The 20,170-nt window shown below is 35.3% G+C and overlaps 3 protein-coding genes across 3 annotated transcripts; all 3 read right to left on the bottom strand.

Moving 5' to 3' along the window:
• Nucleotides 1–393: 393 nt before the first annotated feature.
• Nucleotides 394–5,787, bottom strand: LOC140830557 (transcriptional repressor ILP1-like). Its single transcript, XM_073193922.1, has 6 exons — nt 4,433–5,787; nt 4,096–4,263; nt 2,100–2,773; nt 1,344–1,638; nt 955–1,244; nt 394–813 (listed from the first exon to the last, which is right to left on the bottom strand). The coding sequence occupies exons 1-6, from the start codon at nt 5,672–5,674 to the stop codon at nt 621–623; spliced, it is 2,862 nt and encodes a 953-aa protein (XP_073050023.1). The 5' UTR covers nt 5,675–5,787; the 3' UTR covers nt 394–620.
• Nucleotides 5,788–11,188: 5,401 nt separating this feature from the next.
• Nucleotides 11,189–11,683, bottom strand: LOC140829678 (small polypeptide DEVIL 4-like). The gene has a single exon (XM_073192982.1). It carries the CDS (start codon nt 11,507–11,509, stop codon nt 11,381–11,383), a length of 129 nt encoding a protein of 42 aa, XP_073049083.1. The 5' UTR covers nt 11,510–11,683; the 3' UTR covers nt 11,189–11,380.
• A 5,953-nt stretch (nt 11,684–17,636) lies between these two features.
• Nucleotides 17,637–19,190, bottom strand: LOC140830556 (probable galacturonosyltransferase-like 3). The gene has a single exon (XM_073193921.1). It carries the CDS (start codon nt 19,177–19,179, stop codon nt 18,076–18,078), a length of 1,104 nt encoding a protein of 367 aa, XP_073050022.1. The 5' UTR covers nt 19,180–19,190; the 3' UTR covers nt 17,637–18,075.
• Nucleotides 19,191–20,170: the final 980 nt, after the last annotated feature.

Raw genomic sequence — 20,170 nt, 5'->3', positions numbered from 1 at the left:
ACTAGCCCATCTCAATTTGCTATGGAAGCTCTGTTGTTGTTCGTATCCACCACTACTGTAGCCAGGTATCTTCTTTTGTTGTACGACACTGTATTTGCTATGGCAGCTTCTATTGTTGCTCGTATCCAGCACTACAGTAGTTGGGCCTATTCTTTTGTCGTACACAACATTTTATGTGCTCCACTAATCGAGTCATCGTGTCCTAACATCTTTTGACGAAGTCCTAACATCTTTTGATTTATCTCCGCTACTCGAATGTGTAGATTTTTGCCCTACGTTTTTAGGTCCTTCCGTAAATTCTGACATTCTAGGATTACAACATTATGATCTTGAATATTTTTAAAAGAAAATAAGATGTAACATTTTTTCTTAACCACCCCTTCTTGGGCAATAGAGCACCAAAACCAAATCAAATAAAATCATGAAACTGCTTCCAAACAAGAACACAGCTGCTTATCAGATTGATTAATTCAAGAAAAAACATTAATACACTCGTGTCAACGAACTCGTCGAGGATGCTTGCTAGCTACTACAAGCATATGTTTAGAATCACCAATAGAGGAAGAAGCCATAATTATAATTCTACTATTGTCAAAATTGTATAGGTCTCGATGATAAGATCAGAGTGCCTCTTTGAGATTAAACGTTCTTGATAAAGCTCTTGCATGGTCGTATTCATTCAGCTCCACCAGCATCTTCTTCAACCGTCTAACGAGTTTACCAGTTTCTGTTTCCATGTTGCCAGAGCCAACCTTTTTCTCCAGTGTCTTCCCAATCAACAGCAAATAGTCCACCAAAGCCTGCAACTTTCGGCTACGAGACCAAAAACAAAAAAACAAAAGGAGAAAGAAAAAAAAGATGCTATTATAAAATCGAACGATCCTGACAAGTTATCCAGTCTTAACAATTCGGAAAAAGACTTCAAGCAAATCTGAATAACAATATTTATCATACCTCCGATCCCCAGTAACACTAGGACCCGCCCAAACTCCATTCATTGAAGAAATGACTCTCTCCGATCGGAAGATTGCATCATGAATATTAGAATGTATGATGTGAAGATGTGGAAGAATCTTGCCACACAAAAGTTCGTCAAGAGCAATCTTCTCCAGCACATGCACAGAAAGAATTTTATTCCACAAGCACATGTTTCTCATCAATCGAAGCGCTGTGCCAAACCTATATGCCGCTACTCGAGCTGCATTTGGTACGGTGTTCATTTCGACTGGGCTCCATGTTGGGACCTACAATATAGAAGTTGGAGAAAAATAAATCGTCTCAAAAAGAAATTAAGTCTCTCATGATACAAATACAATGATTTAATTCAAACTAAGTAATGTCACCATCAAATCAGCTACAGCATTAGTAAGACGATCATGAAGCACTGCTACCAAGTCCCCAAGAGCCGAACTGGAGTGATCTACGTATCTGATGACCAAGTTCATAGCAGATACAGCATTTTTTGTTTCGACGGTACTATGTGTGTCCCAACAAGAACTTAACTGATGGTACAGAATAGGGATTGCAAGTTTTTCAACCAATACAGGAATAAGATTTGCATCAGCATCAGCCTCTAAATCATCCCTGCCGTTTCTAATCCCGCTTCCAGGTACACCATAATCAAATAGAAAAGAATGCCTGCAATACATAGAAATTACATTCATATACATGGGGTGGAAAAATATGAAACGTTGTCAACTTGCATAAATAGGATTCAGCACTGGCACCAGTTGATTCTATAAAGAGGACTTTTTGGGAAAATATTGTATAATCGATGAAAAAAAGAATTATCAAGCAGCATAATAGTATGGCAAACAATCTTTGTGAAGTCAACAGACTATTTCAGAAGAGAGAAGGAAGAAATTTATGAATAAAAATTACAGATTAATTCTCTACGATACTAAAATGCGTTGAATCAAGTAGCAGTTAGCGCATATGTAGGCAAAGCGATTGGTCAAAATTGATATCCAACCAAATTAGGTAAAAATGATCAAGATGCCGCATTTGTCAGCCTGTTACTGTCGGTTACAAAGCTATGCGCTCTTATAATGATCTTTCCACGCCAAAATATTACATCAATTGTTTATGAAGGTACTTACCATGCCATATCTATGAAATCTGTATCTTCATGTAGTGGATCCCACTTCAGAAGTTCCAGTCTCACATAAGGAGAGAATAAAGAAGGTATACTCAATGACATATAAGCATCAGAATAGCTTGATGCATAAACTTTCTTCCATCCATCGAATCTTTCTACCACTGTTGAAAATTGAGAATATTCCTCGTCTGCATCACTTAAAATTTTATCCGCAACCTGAAGCAATTGATTACGGGTTGAGTCATATGCTGTACTCTCACCATCACTTTCATCAGTGCTCGATTCTCCTTCCATTTGTGAATAAAAACGATCATTTTCCATGGTTAACTTTCTTTTAGAGTCAGATTTAGCTCTTCGTCTTTGTCGAGCTTCAGCCCTTCTTGTCATATCCATTCGCTTTTGAAGATTCATATCTCTACCAAGTTCATCCAGCTCTACTGGTGCAATCTTAAATGCTCTAGAATTAGCAGATGCAGCCACTGCTGCTGCTGCTGCTGCTTTTGCTGCGTTGCTTCCTCCTTTACGGAATTCTGCACGTACCGCAATAATAGCCTGTTCTATTTCAGGGATTTCGTCATCGTTATCAGCTGCCCTTCTTTCTGCAATGGCTCTTGCCCGTTCTTCATGAAGTTTTTGCATTTGTTCTTCAAGTTCTTCAATGAAAGGAGCTTTATGCTATAACATGAAAACAAAAAATTGACATTAATAAAGCCAACCTTATTAGTCACCATGCAAGAAATAGGTTAGATAAAAAATGCCAACTTGCAACAACATTATTCACAGCACAAGCATCATACAACAGAATGCAACGTTCAGTAAACCCAAAAGGTGTGAAAAGTGTGTGCTACGTCAACTGACCTGCCCAGTAATTGAACACCAGTAAGTTATATATGAGTAGAAGGAGAATCAGTCAACTAACAAAACGTTGCTGATATTTTTTTAATCCACAAAAAGTCTTGCAAGAATAAATTCATGAATGTTCACAAAATTCATGAATGTTCACACACGATCGCTTTGCTCAGCTAATGTAAGGATTTGATTCGGATATCGGAGAGATATGCCCTCAAATATAAAAGAAACCTCCAAGTGAAATGCAAAAGCTCAAAATTAATAAGCAGCTTGATTAAACCAATATCTCCCTCACTAGTATCCATGAACTTTCACCTTTTTCTAACATCATTTAGATTCCAAAATGATACTTTTGACGTTTAAAAAGATAAAAAAGTGAAAGTTTGATGGGAGCTATGTGATAGACAAGAGGGCAGGCAAAATTACTGCGAGGCAGCAAAAATGTAACTGCATTTCCTTCCGCTCCCCCGCCCAACTCTATCTCCAAATGCAGAAAAATTCAAGGAAACAAAAAATCTGAGGAAGAACAATCGAGGTGAAGGCAGAAATTTCAAAAGCTATGAGGGAAAAAATTAACAGAGGTCAACTTAAATAAACCAAACATTCACTGATCCAGATATCCATTATTCAGTAAGTACGGTAGCAATTTCAAGGTTGCGTTAAGCAACATAGTTTCTCAACTGTTAAACTAAGCCGAAAAACCAAGGCATACTATATGTCCACCCCACTGTCAAGAATTGGCTTTAAGATTGATGGTTAAATACTCTATCATTTCAACAACATGTTCTTGCAATTTACGAAGGCTACCATCATTTTGCAGCAGTTTTCTCTTAGACAGTTATCATGCCAGCAGGGCATTCTACTTCATCCACAACTCATGCAGTGGAAAAACAGAGCAATTTCAGAGTAGGTATAACATGATCCCTCAAACTAAAAATGAAAAGAACAGAATCAGCATAACATATTCCCTCGTATTAAATTTAGTCATGTTTGAGAATTTAAAGGGTAGTATGTCATTGTAATGATTAATGAAGCGAACACTCATATTTCACGACATACGAAACAACAACAATAATACATTGACACAAAATCTAAGGTGTTTGTTATAACAAAAACTAAACAAAATCCATAATTAAAATAATTCATACCTGCAAAAACTCACATAAAACAGAAACAAAGTCACGAAGCTTTTGCATAAAGAGGAACTTCTCACCGGCGGCAGAAAAAGAATCCTCCAAGTTAGTGACATTAAGCAATGAGGAAGATAAATTTTCTTCATTCTTTGCCAATGACACCATAGTTCGACCATGAGATTCCTGAAAAGAGAAGATATGATACCTTGAATTGGATATATAAAAGTTCATATAATCATACAATTGAAATGACATATTATATAAAAAATAAAAGAATATGACCTCAATGTGTGATACAACTCAGATTAAAAACAGAAAATCAGAGAAGCATATACAATCAAAAGGTTTATACCTTAACTCTCCTCAAGTTCTCGTTCAAAGCTTTCTTGGCAAGGTCAGCCTGAATGGATATAGACATTATATCCGGACCAAACAAACCTACAACTGCTCCTCCAATACTACTATAACTACTATCGCCCACATTTTGCATTACAGGGTACATCCCACCAGGTCTAATACCGGAGTATCCAAAACTTGGTTGCGAATCAACAGCACTATGGTGCATGCTACCAATACCACTAACGCTAGCGCCCACTCCTTGATTCACAACACCGTCATCCAGCCTCTTTCCCAACCCTTTCCTTACCTGTTCTTCCTCCCACATCTTATCCTCCTCATCCTCCTCATCACTAATCCTTTCAACAACCCTCTCTTTTGGCATTGCCCTATCCTCAAAGTCTTCAAACACGCCTTTCATATCACCGCCAACTTTCTCCCCAAAGAATCCAATCCTCCCCTTAAATTCTGGTTCCTCATCACTCAAACCATCAGCTGCACCATGATTACTCCCTCCATCCAATGAAATATAATCTGGTGCTGCGGCCCTAGCTTTCCTTAGCCTCTCCCTCTTTGCCCTGATTGCCTCTATTGTGGCTTGATCAGGAATCACTTCTTTATCATCTCGCATACCTTTCCCTAAACCGAGTTTTCCCAGCCGAGCCAAATCGGAAGCACCATCTCTCTCCACGGTTAAAATTTCACTCTTCTCGTTCAAACTCACTTCATCATCTTCAAAATCTTGATTTTTTCCTGCAGTTTCAGAACCAAAATCGTTTGCAATCAAGGGTTTCACCAAGCCTTTCAGAACTATCACAGGTTCAGGTTCGGGTTTGGTTTTATTACGGGCTGGCGCGGCGAGGGTTTTAGTATTCTTCTGGAGCTCTAAAAGGGCTTCTTTTGTATAACTTCCAGCCTGTGGTTGAACATTAGAGAGGAGAGAAGAGGATGGAAGGTGAGGGGCACTTCGGTCTTTCGAGGAGCTAAGCTTATGAGCTGATTTGCCAGAAAAGCGCGAGGATGAAGAGGAGGGTTTGGAAGAGGGCCGAGAGAATGGAGATTCCGAAGATTCTTCGTCGTCGGCGAAGGAAAGGAGGCTCTTAGCCGTTGGTGTGGATGTTTTCTTTGGTTTACTCGCGGCCGAACGAGGCCTGCTCGCTGTGGAAGAAGTGCCCTTATTTTTTGCGGTGGCGGAGTCTTCTTCTTCATCATCATCTCCGCCACGGCGGCGGAAGTTTCGGGATTTGGCGCTACTCATGGCGGCGGAGATGTATGAACAATGGCCGCTCCGGTCTCGGATAGGTTCGCGTGGGGATAGGTATTTCGGTACTTGGACCGCTTCGAATCGGTGACCGAGTGTCTGCTCTCCGGGTCGGGTTTGGTTCTGCAAACAAAATGTTGAATCGTAGGTTATCCTGGCCCATTACTCCTGAATAAACAGCCCAAGACCAAAACTCTATGCCCACGAAGCCCATTTTCAGCAGGAAAAGTTCTCCAAAGTCCAAACGTATAGAAATAAACAACTCAATATCCAGTATAATGGATGCATATAACACGTTTGAGATGTATGTTAATTTAGAACAAAATCATGTAATATTTTTTTACAGAAAAAAATATTAATAAAATATTTCTTAATATTATATTAGTTTCTTGGGTTAAATGCATTCTATACTTTTATTTCTCGAATTTTCTTATTTATGAAAAAGATTTATAAGTAATGGTCTAGTTAGAGAGAAAAAATGACAAATACATATATATGGATCATAATGATTTAATAAATCTGACAAGAATTTGAGACAAACATTTCTATATGAAGACAAAAATTTGTGTGAGACGGTTTCACAGGTCGTTTTTGTGAGACGGATCTCTTATTTGGGTCCTCCATGAAAAAATATTATTTTTTATTGTGAATATCGGTAGGGTTGACCCGTCTCACAGATAAAGATTCGTGAAACCGTCTCACAAAAGATATACTCTTCTATGAGATAATAATTTGTAATCAATTAATATCACATCTTTGACATCAAACAGCGAGACAAAGAGGAACAGTATGAGTCACTAGGGTTAAATAAGAAAAATCAAAATATCATAAAGCTTGTCTATATACGTAGAAAATGAGCATTGATGATTCTCAAGATTCTTTTTTTGCCATCTATGCATGTTTCATCCATTTTTCTCCCAACTGTATTTATTTAGTTTCTTGCATGATTAATATATGTAGCATTTTATATGATTATTACAAGAGGGATCCCCCATTATAATGTTTTGTCCAAAACAACCACAATGAGAAGAAGCAATATGGGTAAGTGCATGAACCTGAGGAGTCTTACAGGTCATCGAGGCTAGCTGTTTTTCAACTCAAACATGAAAATATAGAGATTAATGGACCTACTTAATTATATCTGTCGATCGCGGATTCGTGCAGCCGGTGTTCGAATCAATTCTAGTGATCAAAATAAGATGAGAATACTATAAACTAGAGAATATATAGGTCGTAGGGCTATAGCATATCGATAAGAACTTGAGTTTGATTTCAATATGATAATATAAGAGTTTTAATGTCATTTTCGATGTCGAGTTGTTGAAACTCCTGATTTCGAATGAAACATCTCTTCTATTGAAGTATAAAGCCATTGTAGTCACCCTGTGTCTTAAAGTGTTTTAATATATAAATATTTATTTTATGTTTTCCCATTTTTTAACATTTGTTGTGGCACCTAAAGATTTTTAATGACAATTTCACAATGGATGGCCACCATTGTTTTCCATCAACAATTGCATGCATGCAAGCACATACACATTTATCCGAGATTTAGTTCGGGTGGCTCATTTTTTTTACTATATAAATTTTGTATAATTTTGGAATAATATAATATTAGTCCGAGTAAATCAATTTAAAATATTAAAAAATTTTAGAGTTTAAATTTCTAGTCTGGACAGAGCTATATTTCTGGCTCCGTCACTGGAATGTATGCATGTATGTGATGGATATTTAAGTAAAAATGGGGTTGTTTATTTTTGCCCACAGATTCTCAAGTGCGCGCTTCAACTACTGAAACCAGCCAACGGAAAGAGCGTCATTTGCTTTGTAAAATTCACTCAGGTTTCAACTATTTTGGTCCACTCGTTAAACCCAACACGCACCAATGTCTTGTCAATTGATGCCACCTTCCCAAGCAGAAAAATTGGTAATATGTCTGAAAAATCATTCATGTGCGTATAAAAATGTCTTATCTTAAAAATTGGAAATTAAATTTAGATAAATTTATTAGCATGTATATACAGAAACACAGAGATACAATGATAAGACACTACAAGAAAAAATCTTATAGTGACATTCATAAATATCATCATATTCAATATTTAGTGGCATTTAAGTTTTAGTGACACATTCAACAAATGTCATCTATTCCAATGTCGTCTTAAACTTACTGACATTTTTTAATGTCATTATAAGATGTTAATGACAACTTCATACGTGTTACTAGTAATTCATATAATGACAATTTGAAATGTCAGGAAAACTCATATTTAAATACATTTATAGATGCCTTGTTATTATAGTAACAATGATAAATTTATATGTCAGTTAAAATCATTTATAATGACAACTAAAAGTGTCGTGTATGTTATTTATAGTGACAATAACAAATTTGAGAATATTTGGGTTGGATAAATATAGGAGGAGGGAAATTAGATAAAATAAATGTGAGAATAAAAAAACATATTAGATTAGTTATCCTGACATTTTTAATTGATGTCATTTTTTATATGGAGGGAGACAATTATTTTCCCTCCTCCAATATTTATCTAACTCAAATATTCTCACACTTATTTATAGTGAAATTTTTTAGTTTTTAACGATTTTTTACGATGTGGGAAAAGTAATTGTTTTCTTCCATATAAAAGATGATATCAATTAAAAATATCATGATAACTAATCTAATATGTTTTTTTATTTTACACATTATTAATTTTTTACAAGTGTCATTATTAAGTATTTGTAACAACATTTAATTAAAAATGTCTACAAAAAAGTGTCATAATAGCCATTTATTGTTGTAGTGAGAATAGAATCAAAGAGTGGAGGGGGACGGGGAATGGTGGGGTTAGTTGTGCACGTGGGTGAGGATAAGGCTGCTCGATCTTTTGACTCATCACACATTATGTCGGGTAGTTTCCTTTTATATATATATATATATATATATATATATATATATATATATATTCAATGCCAGCCACTGCGCGCCTATTTGGACTCATTCCCAGCTTCTTCTACACTTGTCCCGTAAACTGTTTTTCCCCTAAATAATGTATTTTTTTTTGAATATTTAACTGCAATTTGCGACCATTAATTTGCATATATTTTAGTCCCTTTCTTATATTCCTTGTTGTCGCTATTTTGGTGTGTTATGTGTAAACTCAAATGATCAATGCAGTAGCTAGCATGAAAACCGTTAGATAAATCAAACTGAACAAATCATGTACGACAGGATCAAAGCTGAGATAACAAAAGCAAGAAGAGATTGAATCTCTAAACTATTGGTGGAGATCACCATTCCTACCATCCAAGCTACCCACTTGAGGGATGATGTAGTAGTTTATTTCTATGTTTTATGGTGTTTGTAAAAACTAAAAATAGACAAATATTATTGATACATTTGTTTTTTTAGCTAAAAATATATAAATTATGTTAACATTGGAGAAAGAAACACAAACTGTTGAATTAAATATTTATTTCGGTTTGAATTTAGTTCAAAAAAATGTTCTTCGTTTTATTATTTTTTGTAGTTTGACTTGCACGAAAAAGTACTTTATCCATTTGCTCTGCCTAAAATCAGGATCACCTTTTACTTTGGCAAAAAAAAAAAAATTACCTCTGGATCTTAAGTTAGTCGATATCTCATTTCATATAACTAACGTCTCCTCGTCTCAAAATTTTCGTGGTGAATATGTTAGTAAAATGAAAATCTTGACGATAACGTGGAGTTAATTATTGTATAATTGTTATTTGATTAAAATATATTTTAGCTTCTGATTGTGCTTTAAACGTCGATAAACGGCCCTTGGTGCTATTAAATGAGATTTGGATCATCTACTGTATTGAAAACACAACGTCAAGTGATGTGCACTTTTTACATGAGATGATCATATAATCATTTCGTTTAATCTGACAACTTTTTAAATTTATCTCATATGGTGTGATGTCCACAAGATGATCAAGATGATCAGATGATGATCATCTTGTGTAAAAACTTCACAGCACCAAATGCTGTTTTTTCATGATGATCGTGTAATCTGACAACTTTTTAATTTATTTCATATGATGTGATGTCCACAAGATGATCGCGTGATCATCTCGTGTAAAAAATGCACAAAACCAAATGCTGTCTTTTCAACATAGTAGAGGATCCAAATCCTATTAAATGATTTGACAAGCATGCTTAATTATGAACCGTTCTTTTAAATCATACCTAGAAGTTAACACAAAACTAATGAAAGATGGTCGTACAGATCAATTTTGTGAGACATGTATTATATATGTCACTAATGAAAATTTGTTGCTTTTTATACCAAAAATATTATTTTTTATTGTAAATATAGACATAGTTAACTCATCTCATGAATAAAAATTCATAAAATTTTCTCATAAACAAACTACTAAATTATGAAGGTTGACTGATTCAAAAGGGAGTTGGAATATTTTGCAATTTCAATATTAATATTAGGAATTTGGAATTATTTTAGCTCTAAGATTTTTTTATATTAATGTTGGTGGAATGAATAATGAAATGATTGCATAATCTTGCTTTCGAGATTGCATGTGATCTGAGCGATGATTCGAAGAACTGTGGCTGGAAAATTGAGACGGGATATTTTTAGATGAATTTAAATTTATGTTCCTTCATTTTCCAAAATACATTAATTCCTGTAAAGAAAATTATATTATACATTACAATTAAATAAAGTTTCTCTTATTCTAAAATATATTAGTTTTCGAGCCTCCCTCAAGCCTTTTATTAGGTCTAAAAAATTTAATGAAAGGAAAATGATAAAATTGATGAAAATAAATTAGCTAGACTAATTTCAAAGAAAAGAACAAGGGTCGAAAGACGAAAACGAACAAGTTGGTATGCAGCAAGTACAATCATCCGAAGCGAAAAGTACTTTTGACCTCATTGTGGTCGTTCTCTTCTTGATCTTGGCTATCATAATGAAAATTCAAACGAAAACTGTACTTCTAAGCCCTAAACTGATTTTCTAGGTCTTGGATTAATGTGCCCGAGAAAACGTATTCAATTTAATTCGAGTTTATAACACAAATATATATATATATATATATATATATATATATATATATATATATATATATATATAACACATATACATATATGTGTGTGTTTATTATCATATTCATCAACGCGATGTGAGACCGTCTCATGGATCATAATATGTGAGACAGGTCAATCTTACTCATATTTACAATAAAAAATAATACTCTGAGCATAAAAAGTAATACTTTTCATGGGTAAGTGGTAACCCAAATAAGAGATCTGTCTCACAAATATTACCTGTGAGACCGTCTCACACAAGTTTTTTGCCTATCAACACATGCACCAGATCCCGATAATTGAACGATAAAATGATGTTACCCTCGCTCAATCACGTCCAATTCCAATAAATTGAGCTCATCGAGTTTCAAAAACAACGCAAGAAACATTCCCAAATTGCAAGACTTGAATCAAAAAATCACAAACCCAAAATTCAAGAATTGAATCAAACAAATAAATTTCCATGCCATTCGATCCGATCCATAAATCGGAACATGTATACAAGAAGCTCACTAGGCCAATTAGTACAAAATTGTCAAAACTTGGACTAAATTCTCTCCTCCCCTCACTATTTACACAAGCAGCAAATACCCAAAAAAAAGAAGAAGAAGAAGAAGAAGAAGAAGAAACAATCAATCATGATAACAAAGAAGCATGACTACACATCTTCTAATTATGTAAAGCCTAGCCCTTTGCTCTCTAAGGACTCCTCCAAGCCCTCTACTCGAAACCCTTCTCTTGAAATTGCCACTCATCTTCATGATTCCTTCCAATGAAATGAAGCTATCGAGAAATATTGAATAAACCCTGATTTCTTCGAAGAAAAGTTAGAGAGGGATTTTGGTGCTTGAAAATTAATAGTTGAAGCGTAGAAAAGAAAAAAGGGTGGGTTTTATAGAGCAGAAGGATTGAGTATTACCTAAACGAGATCTTGTAAGTAAAGAAGTTTAAAAATTATGGATTTAACTATTGAGAAAGTAGAAGAATATTTAATTATGTGCAAAGACTTTTTCCTAATTACACTCATAGCCTAGCTAGCTATCCTATTACACTTTTTTTTTAAATCATATGATAACAAAATAAAATTTTCAACAAAAAATTATGAGTTTATCAAGTTTCTGGCAGTATATATCTTATATTTGTATGTATAATCTCATAATTGGATAGAAAAAAACTTGTGTAAGACGATCTAACGAGTCGTATTTTGTGAGACAGATCTTTTACTTGAGTTATGCATGAAAAAATATGACTTTTTATACTAAGAGTATTACTTTTTATTGTGAATATCAGTAGATTTGATCCGTCTCACATATAAAGATTCGTGATACCGTCTTACAATAGACCTACTCTAATTCGATTTAATTTTTTTTTATTAATCTCGATTTAGTTGTTTGTTCACAGTATAATAATGATCTTGCACTGTGTCAGTTTTTGGTCTCCCAGCCATTTTGATATTTAACTATTTTTATCATAAATATATATAATTTTGATATATAAAAAAAATTTGTGTTCCCTATTTGGTGTTGACATTAACCACCAACATATTGGGTCGGCCTTTACTTAAATCAGGATACAATTTTCCATGGTTTCTGAGCTGCCTTCGCAATATAGATAATATACTATACATATTTTATTTATTTTTTGTTTGTCCGCAGGTATACAATGCACAAATATCAAATATATCATCTTCTTGTTCAAATCAAACCTTCGAAAATTTGTAAAATCATTGAACCAGGTTGTTCATATCATTGATAAGGAGGTTGTTTCTATCTCTGATCTTGTAGGTCGAGACGCTCTTTCATTTACACTGATCTTCTGTGTAATTATTCAGAATTTAGTTTAATTATATTTGAGATGATCTTATAAGAGTTTGGTGAGCAGTCACGGAACCCAAAAAAGCAAGCAATGTTTGTTTTATGGAAAAAACTTGTGTGAGACGGTCTCATAAGTCGTATTTTGTGAGACAGATCTTTTATTTAGGTAATCCTTGAAAAAATATTATTTTTTATGCTAAGAGTATTACTTTTTATTGTGAATATCGATAGAGTTGACCCGTCTCACAGATTAAGATTCGTGAAATCGTCTCACAAGAGACCTACTCTTGTTTTAATTGCTGTGTTTTCAAAATTATGATATTAGAAAACGAACGGGAGATTGGAATTAATGATTTACTTTAACAATTGATGATTCTCCCCAGTGGCAGATTAATTCATATTATATTCTAATATTTTGTTACGTGTAAATACAATATAATTAATTCACTTGCTTTGTCTCGTCTTCCTGATTTGATTCCATTTCATCGAGGACACCACCATATTAACAATAGTCGCAACCTGTTTTCTGGAGTTAAAATAGCAAACTCTTGCCCTTCTATATCTCATCTCTTTTTTGCAGATGATAGCCTAATATTCTTTAAGGCTACGGTGGAGAATTGTGCTGGGCTTCGCTTATGTTTCTCTCTATATGAAAAGGCGTCAGGACAGCTGATTAATTTTGACAAATCCGCTTTATCGTTTAGCCCCAATACAACCGAGGATGTTGTCAATACAATCAAAGGGATGCTTTCGGTCCGAGTTGTACAGGGACATGAATTGTACTTGGGTCTACCGACATTTTCTATCCGACAAAAAAAGATGCAATTTCGATACCTCATTGAGCGAATTGTGGGTCGAATAAAAGGGTGGGGTAGCAAGACATATTCAGCTGGAGGAAAAGAAATCTTAATCAAATCTGTTCTCCAATCAATACCGTCGTATGCTATGTCGTGCTTCCGCATCCCGAAATCCATTCTAGAGGCCATTGAAAAAGAGTGTTCGAACTTCTGGTGGGGCACGATTGATGAAAAGAAAAGAATGCATTGGAAAAAGTGGAACTCTCTATGCAAACCAAAGTGCTTAGGGGGTATGGGATTTCGGCAGCTGGAAGCTTTTAACAAAGCTCTCCTGGCGAAACAAATTTGGAGAATAATGACTATTCCGGAGTCTCTGGTTGCGAGAGTCCTGAAAGCGAGATACTTCAAGCACCAAGACATTATGAAAGCCACAGTCGGGAGCAATCCGTCATTCATATGGAGATCATTATTATGGAGTAGGCATCTGATAGAAAAAGGTCTCAGCTGGAGAGTTGGAAATGGAAAGAAGATTCGTACATTTAGGGACAACTGGATCCCTGGTTTCCAAAACCCATTGCAGGCACTACAAGAACAAGAACAATATATGTCAGTGAGTACCCTAATCCAGGGAGGAGAATGGAATGAATCATTGATTCATCAACTCTTCCCTCCCTATATTGCTGGTGAAATACTGAACATCCCAATCGCAGGAGAACAAAAAGAGGACTCAAGATTCTGGATACAAGGACCGAAAGGACGCTACTCGGTGCGGGACGGGTATAAGCGGGAAATTGGTTGCTATGAAGCCCCACCGAATTGCTCTGAATTACAAGCGAGGAGGTGGTGGAAATCCTTATGGGCACTCTCGATCCCACCGAAAGCCCGTATTTTCTGGTGGAGAGCATTGCATAACATAATCCCGACCGAGGTAAATCTCTTGGCTCATCATGTTCCAGTACAGGGACACTGTAAGCTCTGTAACTTTGGGTTTGATACAACTGAACATGCCTTATTCTGGTGTCCGGTAATGAAGCCATGTTGGAAAGGTACGACTTTCAAATCACTTCTCCAAAGAGCTCATAAAGCCGATATAGTGGATATTTTCATGTGGATGAAAGATCAAGTCAATCAAGAGGAACTTGAATCCTTCGCGATTCGCACCTGGGCAGTTTGGCATGAAAGATTACAGCTGTTGCACAAAAATAAACGAAACTTAACTAGTGCTGACACAGATTGGAGCATTCACCTGTTGCAGGAATATAAAGAAGCTCACAAAGCGACTGGTATTGCACCGACTAAAAGCTTACATAGCATAAGACGAAGGTGGAATAAGCCAGAGACCAACCAACTACGGCTAGAAACAGATGCGGCCTACAATGTAAACTCAAATTGGTTCTCGGTGGGGGGAGCAATACGTGATCATGAAGGCAAGATAGTACTTGCGTTTGGACATCAAATAAAAAAGTCCCCATCAGTTGAGTATGCAGAATTGGAAGCAATTCGAGAGGGCCTCAGAAAGGCGAAAGAACTCTCCTTACAAATTCAAGAAGTCACTTCGGACTCCTTACTGGCGGTGCAAGCAGTCACCTCCCCAGAGGAGGACTTGAGTTATACAGGTGCAATTGCACATGAAGTTCGTAAGCTACTTTTGGACCTCCACGGGATTAGAGTTAATCATGTGCGAAGATCAGCTAATGTAGTTGCACATTCCATTGCTTGTTTTGCTATTTCTTCCCCTGCTCCCTTTGTTTGGACGCTTGGGAACCTTCCTTTTTGGTTGGTAAATCTTGTATCCTCTGATATGATCGATTCTTAATAATATTACAAGTATTACCATCAAAAAAAAAAAAAAAAACAATAGTCGTATTTAAATTAAATAAATAATTAAACTTTTAAAAATTCTTATATCAACAATAACTATTATTATTATTTTATAGAGTCATTAGTGTCGGTAATTGTGATTAAGACTTTGGTTTCGTCTTTGCTAATTGAACCAAAGACATGTACTTAATTTATTACACAATCTACTCTCATTTGTACCCTCGGAATCCAGACAACTGAAAAATAATAGAATTATTTACGTAATTTTTAATTATGTAATCAACATACTTCTATATAATTAAGTTAATTTAATTTGTGCACTAATTTGAGATGGCTATAATTTATAGTGAAAACCCATTTAATTTACTGTAATTATATTTTTATGTTTCCGTCATCCATCAGTTTGGAAAATACTATCTTGTAAAATCCGAGATGGTTGAAAACCTCAAATGAAAATAATGATCTATTAAATATTTATGACAAAAATTTGTGGGAGACGGTCTCACGAATCGTATTTTGTGAGACAAATATCTTATTTAGATTATCCATGGAAAAATATTATTTTTATGATAAGAATATTGCTTTTTATGCTAATAGTATTACTTTTTAATGTGAATATCGGTATTGCTTTGTGAAACCGTCTCACAAGAGATCTACCCTAAATTTATATTTTTTTAAATCTTAAACATACTCATTTTTTATGTGTATGTATATTCAGAGATATGTGTTATCAGATTTAAAAATACATTATTTTTTTTAATGAAAATTAAGTTATTTATCCTTAAATTGAGGTGTACGAAGAAGTACTACAGTAAAGTACCATATCCAGCCAAATAATTTCACGCGTTATGGAATTTGAATTTAATATTTCTGAATAACTTAACACAATAATCAAGGAATTCAAAGGAAATTTGTAATTATTAATCATTATATTCTATTTTTTTAATATATCTGTTAGCAGAAATCAGGTCACACGTGAATATCTCGTGGTTTAATATACGTTCCCCAATCCCTTGCTTATGGTGCCCTCGACATTATCTGATAAAAATAAATAATTAATTATATATAAATTATTTTGAAGCAAAACTTGCTCCATCACCTAAGGGAAAATTCTTCCGACAAATGTGGTCTAAAACATGGGCATTATTTTTCATGTTGTATGTCTAACGAACAGGATAATTCCTTAAAAAAATTGAATATTAATACATCCTTGGACGAAATTCCGGTAATTAAAAAGCTCAAATGTGGTTCGAAATGCAACAAACATGCCTTCTTAGATATTCATGTTAGATCACTCATGGAGAACTCGAATGGCCGTCAAATTGAAAACAAAAAAAAAATGTCTACTTTATTATTTTAATTGAATTAACCAAGAGTTAATTCAAATGGAATAATTTATAATTAATTTTTAGAGTAGGTATCTTGTGAGACGGGCTCACGAATCTTTATCTATGAGACGAGTCAATCCTACCGATATTCACAATAAAAAATAATATTCTTAGCATAAAAATAATATTTTTTAATGGATGATTCAAATAAGAGATCCGTCTCATAAAATACGACCCGTGAGATCGTCTCACACAAATTTTTGCCTACCTTTTACATGTTGCTATCAGTTGTGTCATTTATGGATGCAACGGTTAATAAATGGGAAAAAAAATAGAAAACTCAATGGATTCGTTAACTAAAAACCTCTCTGCTTTCAAAAAATAACTTTCAAGTAAAAAATAATACAAAAATATAAAGGTAAAACCTGACAAATTTATCATTTATTCTTTCCTCAAAATAAATAATAATTTTTTTTTTTGAGGTTAATCTTCACGTGGATAGGCTTTATAGGATGGGCCTATTGTATTTTGTGGCCTATAAAAAGGTAAACGGAGCTCGGCCCATCTTGTAAGTAATAAGATAACAACTAATAATCTTACAAATAAGTTTATAGATTACAAATTAATCATCGTGCAAACCCGATAAATTTTATCAATTTAGAAAATAATTAATACAATAGCAAGTGTCGTTATTGTAATATTGGGATTTTTTATTTTTATTTTATTTTTGAAAATTTAGTATTTGGATTTTTTGATCCAAATTCATGTTTAATATGGAGGTTATATTTATACGCTTGTCAATGAATTAGCCGAGTTTTTGAAGTTGTATTATTTTAATATTGACGTGACACAAAAAATTAGTAAATTTGATAGCATGTCAACTATCAAACCAAAATAACAAAAAATTAAAAGTGAGTAAACAAATATCAAAATATTACAAATCGATAAACCACAGCCCAAAATTAAATAAATTAGTGATTAAAAAATTTATTTTCTCTAGCTAACATGTCAAATCAAATTATTAACATGTTTGACTAACTTTGTCTTTAGTTAAATGTAAAACATTGCGTAGTGGTACATCTCGGCCTTTGTAATAATTCCAATTAACAATTAACAATGATGACGGTGAAGGGAAAACAAATACACACAAATACATTTAATATATATATATATATATATATACATACGTTATATACAACAGCATGTGCCCATCAATGTCGAGACAACATCTGATAGCAACACGAGAATCTTCCATATCCATCCACTTTCACAAAAACAAGATTTTATTGCTCGGCTAAACCCACCGCCCCTCACGGCTGAGCTGCCGTCAAACACCACCACATCCTCCGCCCTTGAATTCCTTGTCGTATGCCCATCATGCATGTATATAGTAATTTATTAATAATAAAATGTCAATTTAATGTACCCAAAGCTTAATAATCATGAATTTCCAATTTCACCCCCTATTACACCTCATGATATCTCTCCCTCTTTTGTCCAAACCCGTCCTTTCGGGTGGCTTCCTCACAGTCTCCAACCGACACTCCTACGGCTACGAGATCCAAGATCAACTGTCGGAAAACAGATATTCATGTCTGAACAGATCGTAGGGAGCCCAAAGATTATCCAATGTACAAGCCATTTTAGCATCAAGCCGTAGCCATGGCTTCCCTTTGCCACTCCAATGTAGCAAGCTCACTGGACCCGTATGCAGATCCCTGCACAATCCTTCAAGATTATCTCCCCCGAGCCCATGCTGATTCCATCTATGCTCGACTCCTTCAACATTTCCGGCAAATACGAGCAAAAATGGCGGCAGGGAGCCTAATTCGTAGATTCTGTAACTCTTTTGTATCTTCATCCAGTATTCTAGCTTCTGGGTGCAGCCCTGTTTCCGCCACTCTAGTAAATCGATTACCATTACTCCGGTGTTGAAGTAGCACGGGGATCGGCCCTTGAATGTGGAGGATAATGATGGGTTTGACCAGAATTTTGAGGTGAAATAATGGCTGAAGTTTGCGTGGCAGTACACAGGCGCGCCGAGGACGTGTGAATTGAGGTTGGTTTTCCAGAGTTTCGCAATATCATCGATTACGATGATGTCGGAGTCGAGGTAGATAATGCGGGAGGCTGAGGAGGGGAGGAGATCGGCGATGTAGATGCGGGCGTAGTTGAGGGGCTCGTCGAGGGCGCGGCGGATGGAGGATGAGATGAGGTGGCTGACGGCGGTGGGATTGAAGGAGTAGAGGTGGAACTGGAGGTAAGGGAAGGTGGAGGTGATGGTTTTGTGGAGGTGGGGATGGTGGTTGGGTATAGCGAAGAAGTGGAAGGCAGTGTTTTCTGGGCAGGTAGAGTGTTGGAGAACGGAGAGGACGGCAGCGACGGAGCCGCGGAGGTAGGGGGTCGAGTAGTCTAGAGTCATTGCTACGTGCACGGTGGTGGAGGTGTCATACGGTGGCGGGCACGAGATTCCATTGCGGAATGCGGGAGCTTCGCGGAATAGACGGTGGTTAGCTGCGGTGAGGGGAGGAAGGCGGAGGAAGACGGCGATAATGACGGTGGCTATTAGGCGGAGATTTGGTGGCATGATGGTTTGCAGGGGACGAGTGCTTAGAGTTAGAAATCGAGACGATTGTTTACATAATATTTCATTGTACAAAAAAGTAGACATCTCATTCGTTAGATATTTGCTTGTTTCATGTAACTTTTGTTGGGTGCATAAAATTTGAACAAATATTTAAAAAATATATAAAATTGAATTATGCTAACTGAAAAAAAAAAACTTCATTTCCCTAAAATTTGGGTACGAAAAACTTAAACTAAGAATTGTTCAAAGTTTGAAAATTTCTAATATATGGGTTCCCATCAAAATCGAAATATATACATGTAATATAAAACGAATTATATACCTCTTCCATGTATGTAATTTCTCCTTCATGTTCGTATATATAGACTTCAGGACTTGTACAAATATATTATGTAGAATCGATCGCTTGTTGTTTACGAAAAGTTATAGTTTTGTGTGACGGTAGAACTCAAATATCTTAAATCATACGATAGTTCAAATACCATGTTTCTATTATTTTACCCACTAGACAATTATTGAATCTAACACGTTATATCTACTTTACTCTTTTATATTTATGTTAGTATATTATTTAAAAAAAAACAATAACATAACTATGATATAAAACAATATCTAGGTTATTGATGTAGCCATCAAACAAAAGTACTTAAAATTAAATCAGTAATGTGCATGGGATTTTTGCTTAAAACAAAGAAACACTTTGAAAAGACAAAAGAGGAGAGGAAAACAGCCTCGAATAGGATGATTTAAAATACAAAGGGAAAATCGAAGATTTAACATCAAGATATTGAGTAGGGATGTCAATGGGTTCGGGTTTTACCCAGACCCGCAATGGACCCGCGTGTATGGGGTGGGTTTGGGCATACTAAATGGGTCATGGGATGGGTCTCGGGTCCAATTTTTCAGATCCGTCCGGATATGGGACGGGTCATGGGTCCTATAATATCCGCCCCATACCCGCCCCATATATATATGCATATAAATATTCTAGGGTTTTAGTTTTATTAATTTTCATTTTTTGTATCTCACCTCAACTATAACGATCTTAGCTATTCTTATGTCAACTGTTGCATTT

This window comes from Primulina eburnea, chromosome 4 (genome assembly GCF_022965805.1).
Source record: "Primulina eburnea isolate SZY01 chromosome 4, ASM2296580v1, whole genome shotgun sequence".
NCBI classification, from domain to species: domain Eukaryota; kingdom Viridiplantae; phylum Streptophyta; class Magnoliopsida; order Lamiales; family Gesneriaceae; genus Primulina; species Primulina eburnea.
The sequence above is the reverse complement of the archived record's forward strand: the minus strand, read 5'-3'. Positions and strand labels throughout refer to the sequence as shown.

Excerpts from the sequence above, each read along its gene's own strand:
- LOC140830557 (XM_073193922.1), bottom strand. The coding sequence starts at position 5,674 with ATGAGTAGCGCCAAATCCCGAAACTTCCGCCGCCGTGGCGGAGATGAT. Across the intron at positions 4,264-4,432 it reads AGAACTTGAGGAGAGTTAAG|GAATCTCATGGTCGAACTAT; the intron begins GTATAAACCTTT and ends TTCTCTTTTCAG. Across the intron at positions 814-954 it reads AGTGTTACTGGGGATCGGAG|CCGAAAGTTGCAGGCTTTGG; the intron begins GTATGATAAATA and ends TTGGTCTCGTAG.
- LOC140829678 (XM_073192982.1), bottom strand. The coding sequence starts at position 11,509 with ATGAAGATGAGTGGCAATTTCAAGAGAAGGGTTTCGAGTAGAGGGCTT.
- LOC140830556 (XM_073193921.1), bottom strand. The coding sequence starts at position 19,179 with ATGTCTACTTTTTTGTACAATGAAATATTATGTAAACAATCGTCTCGA.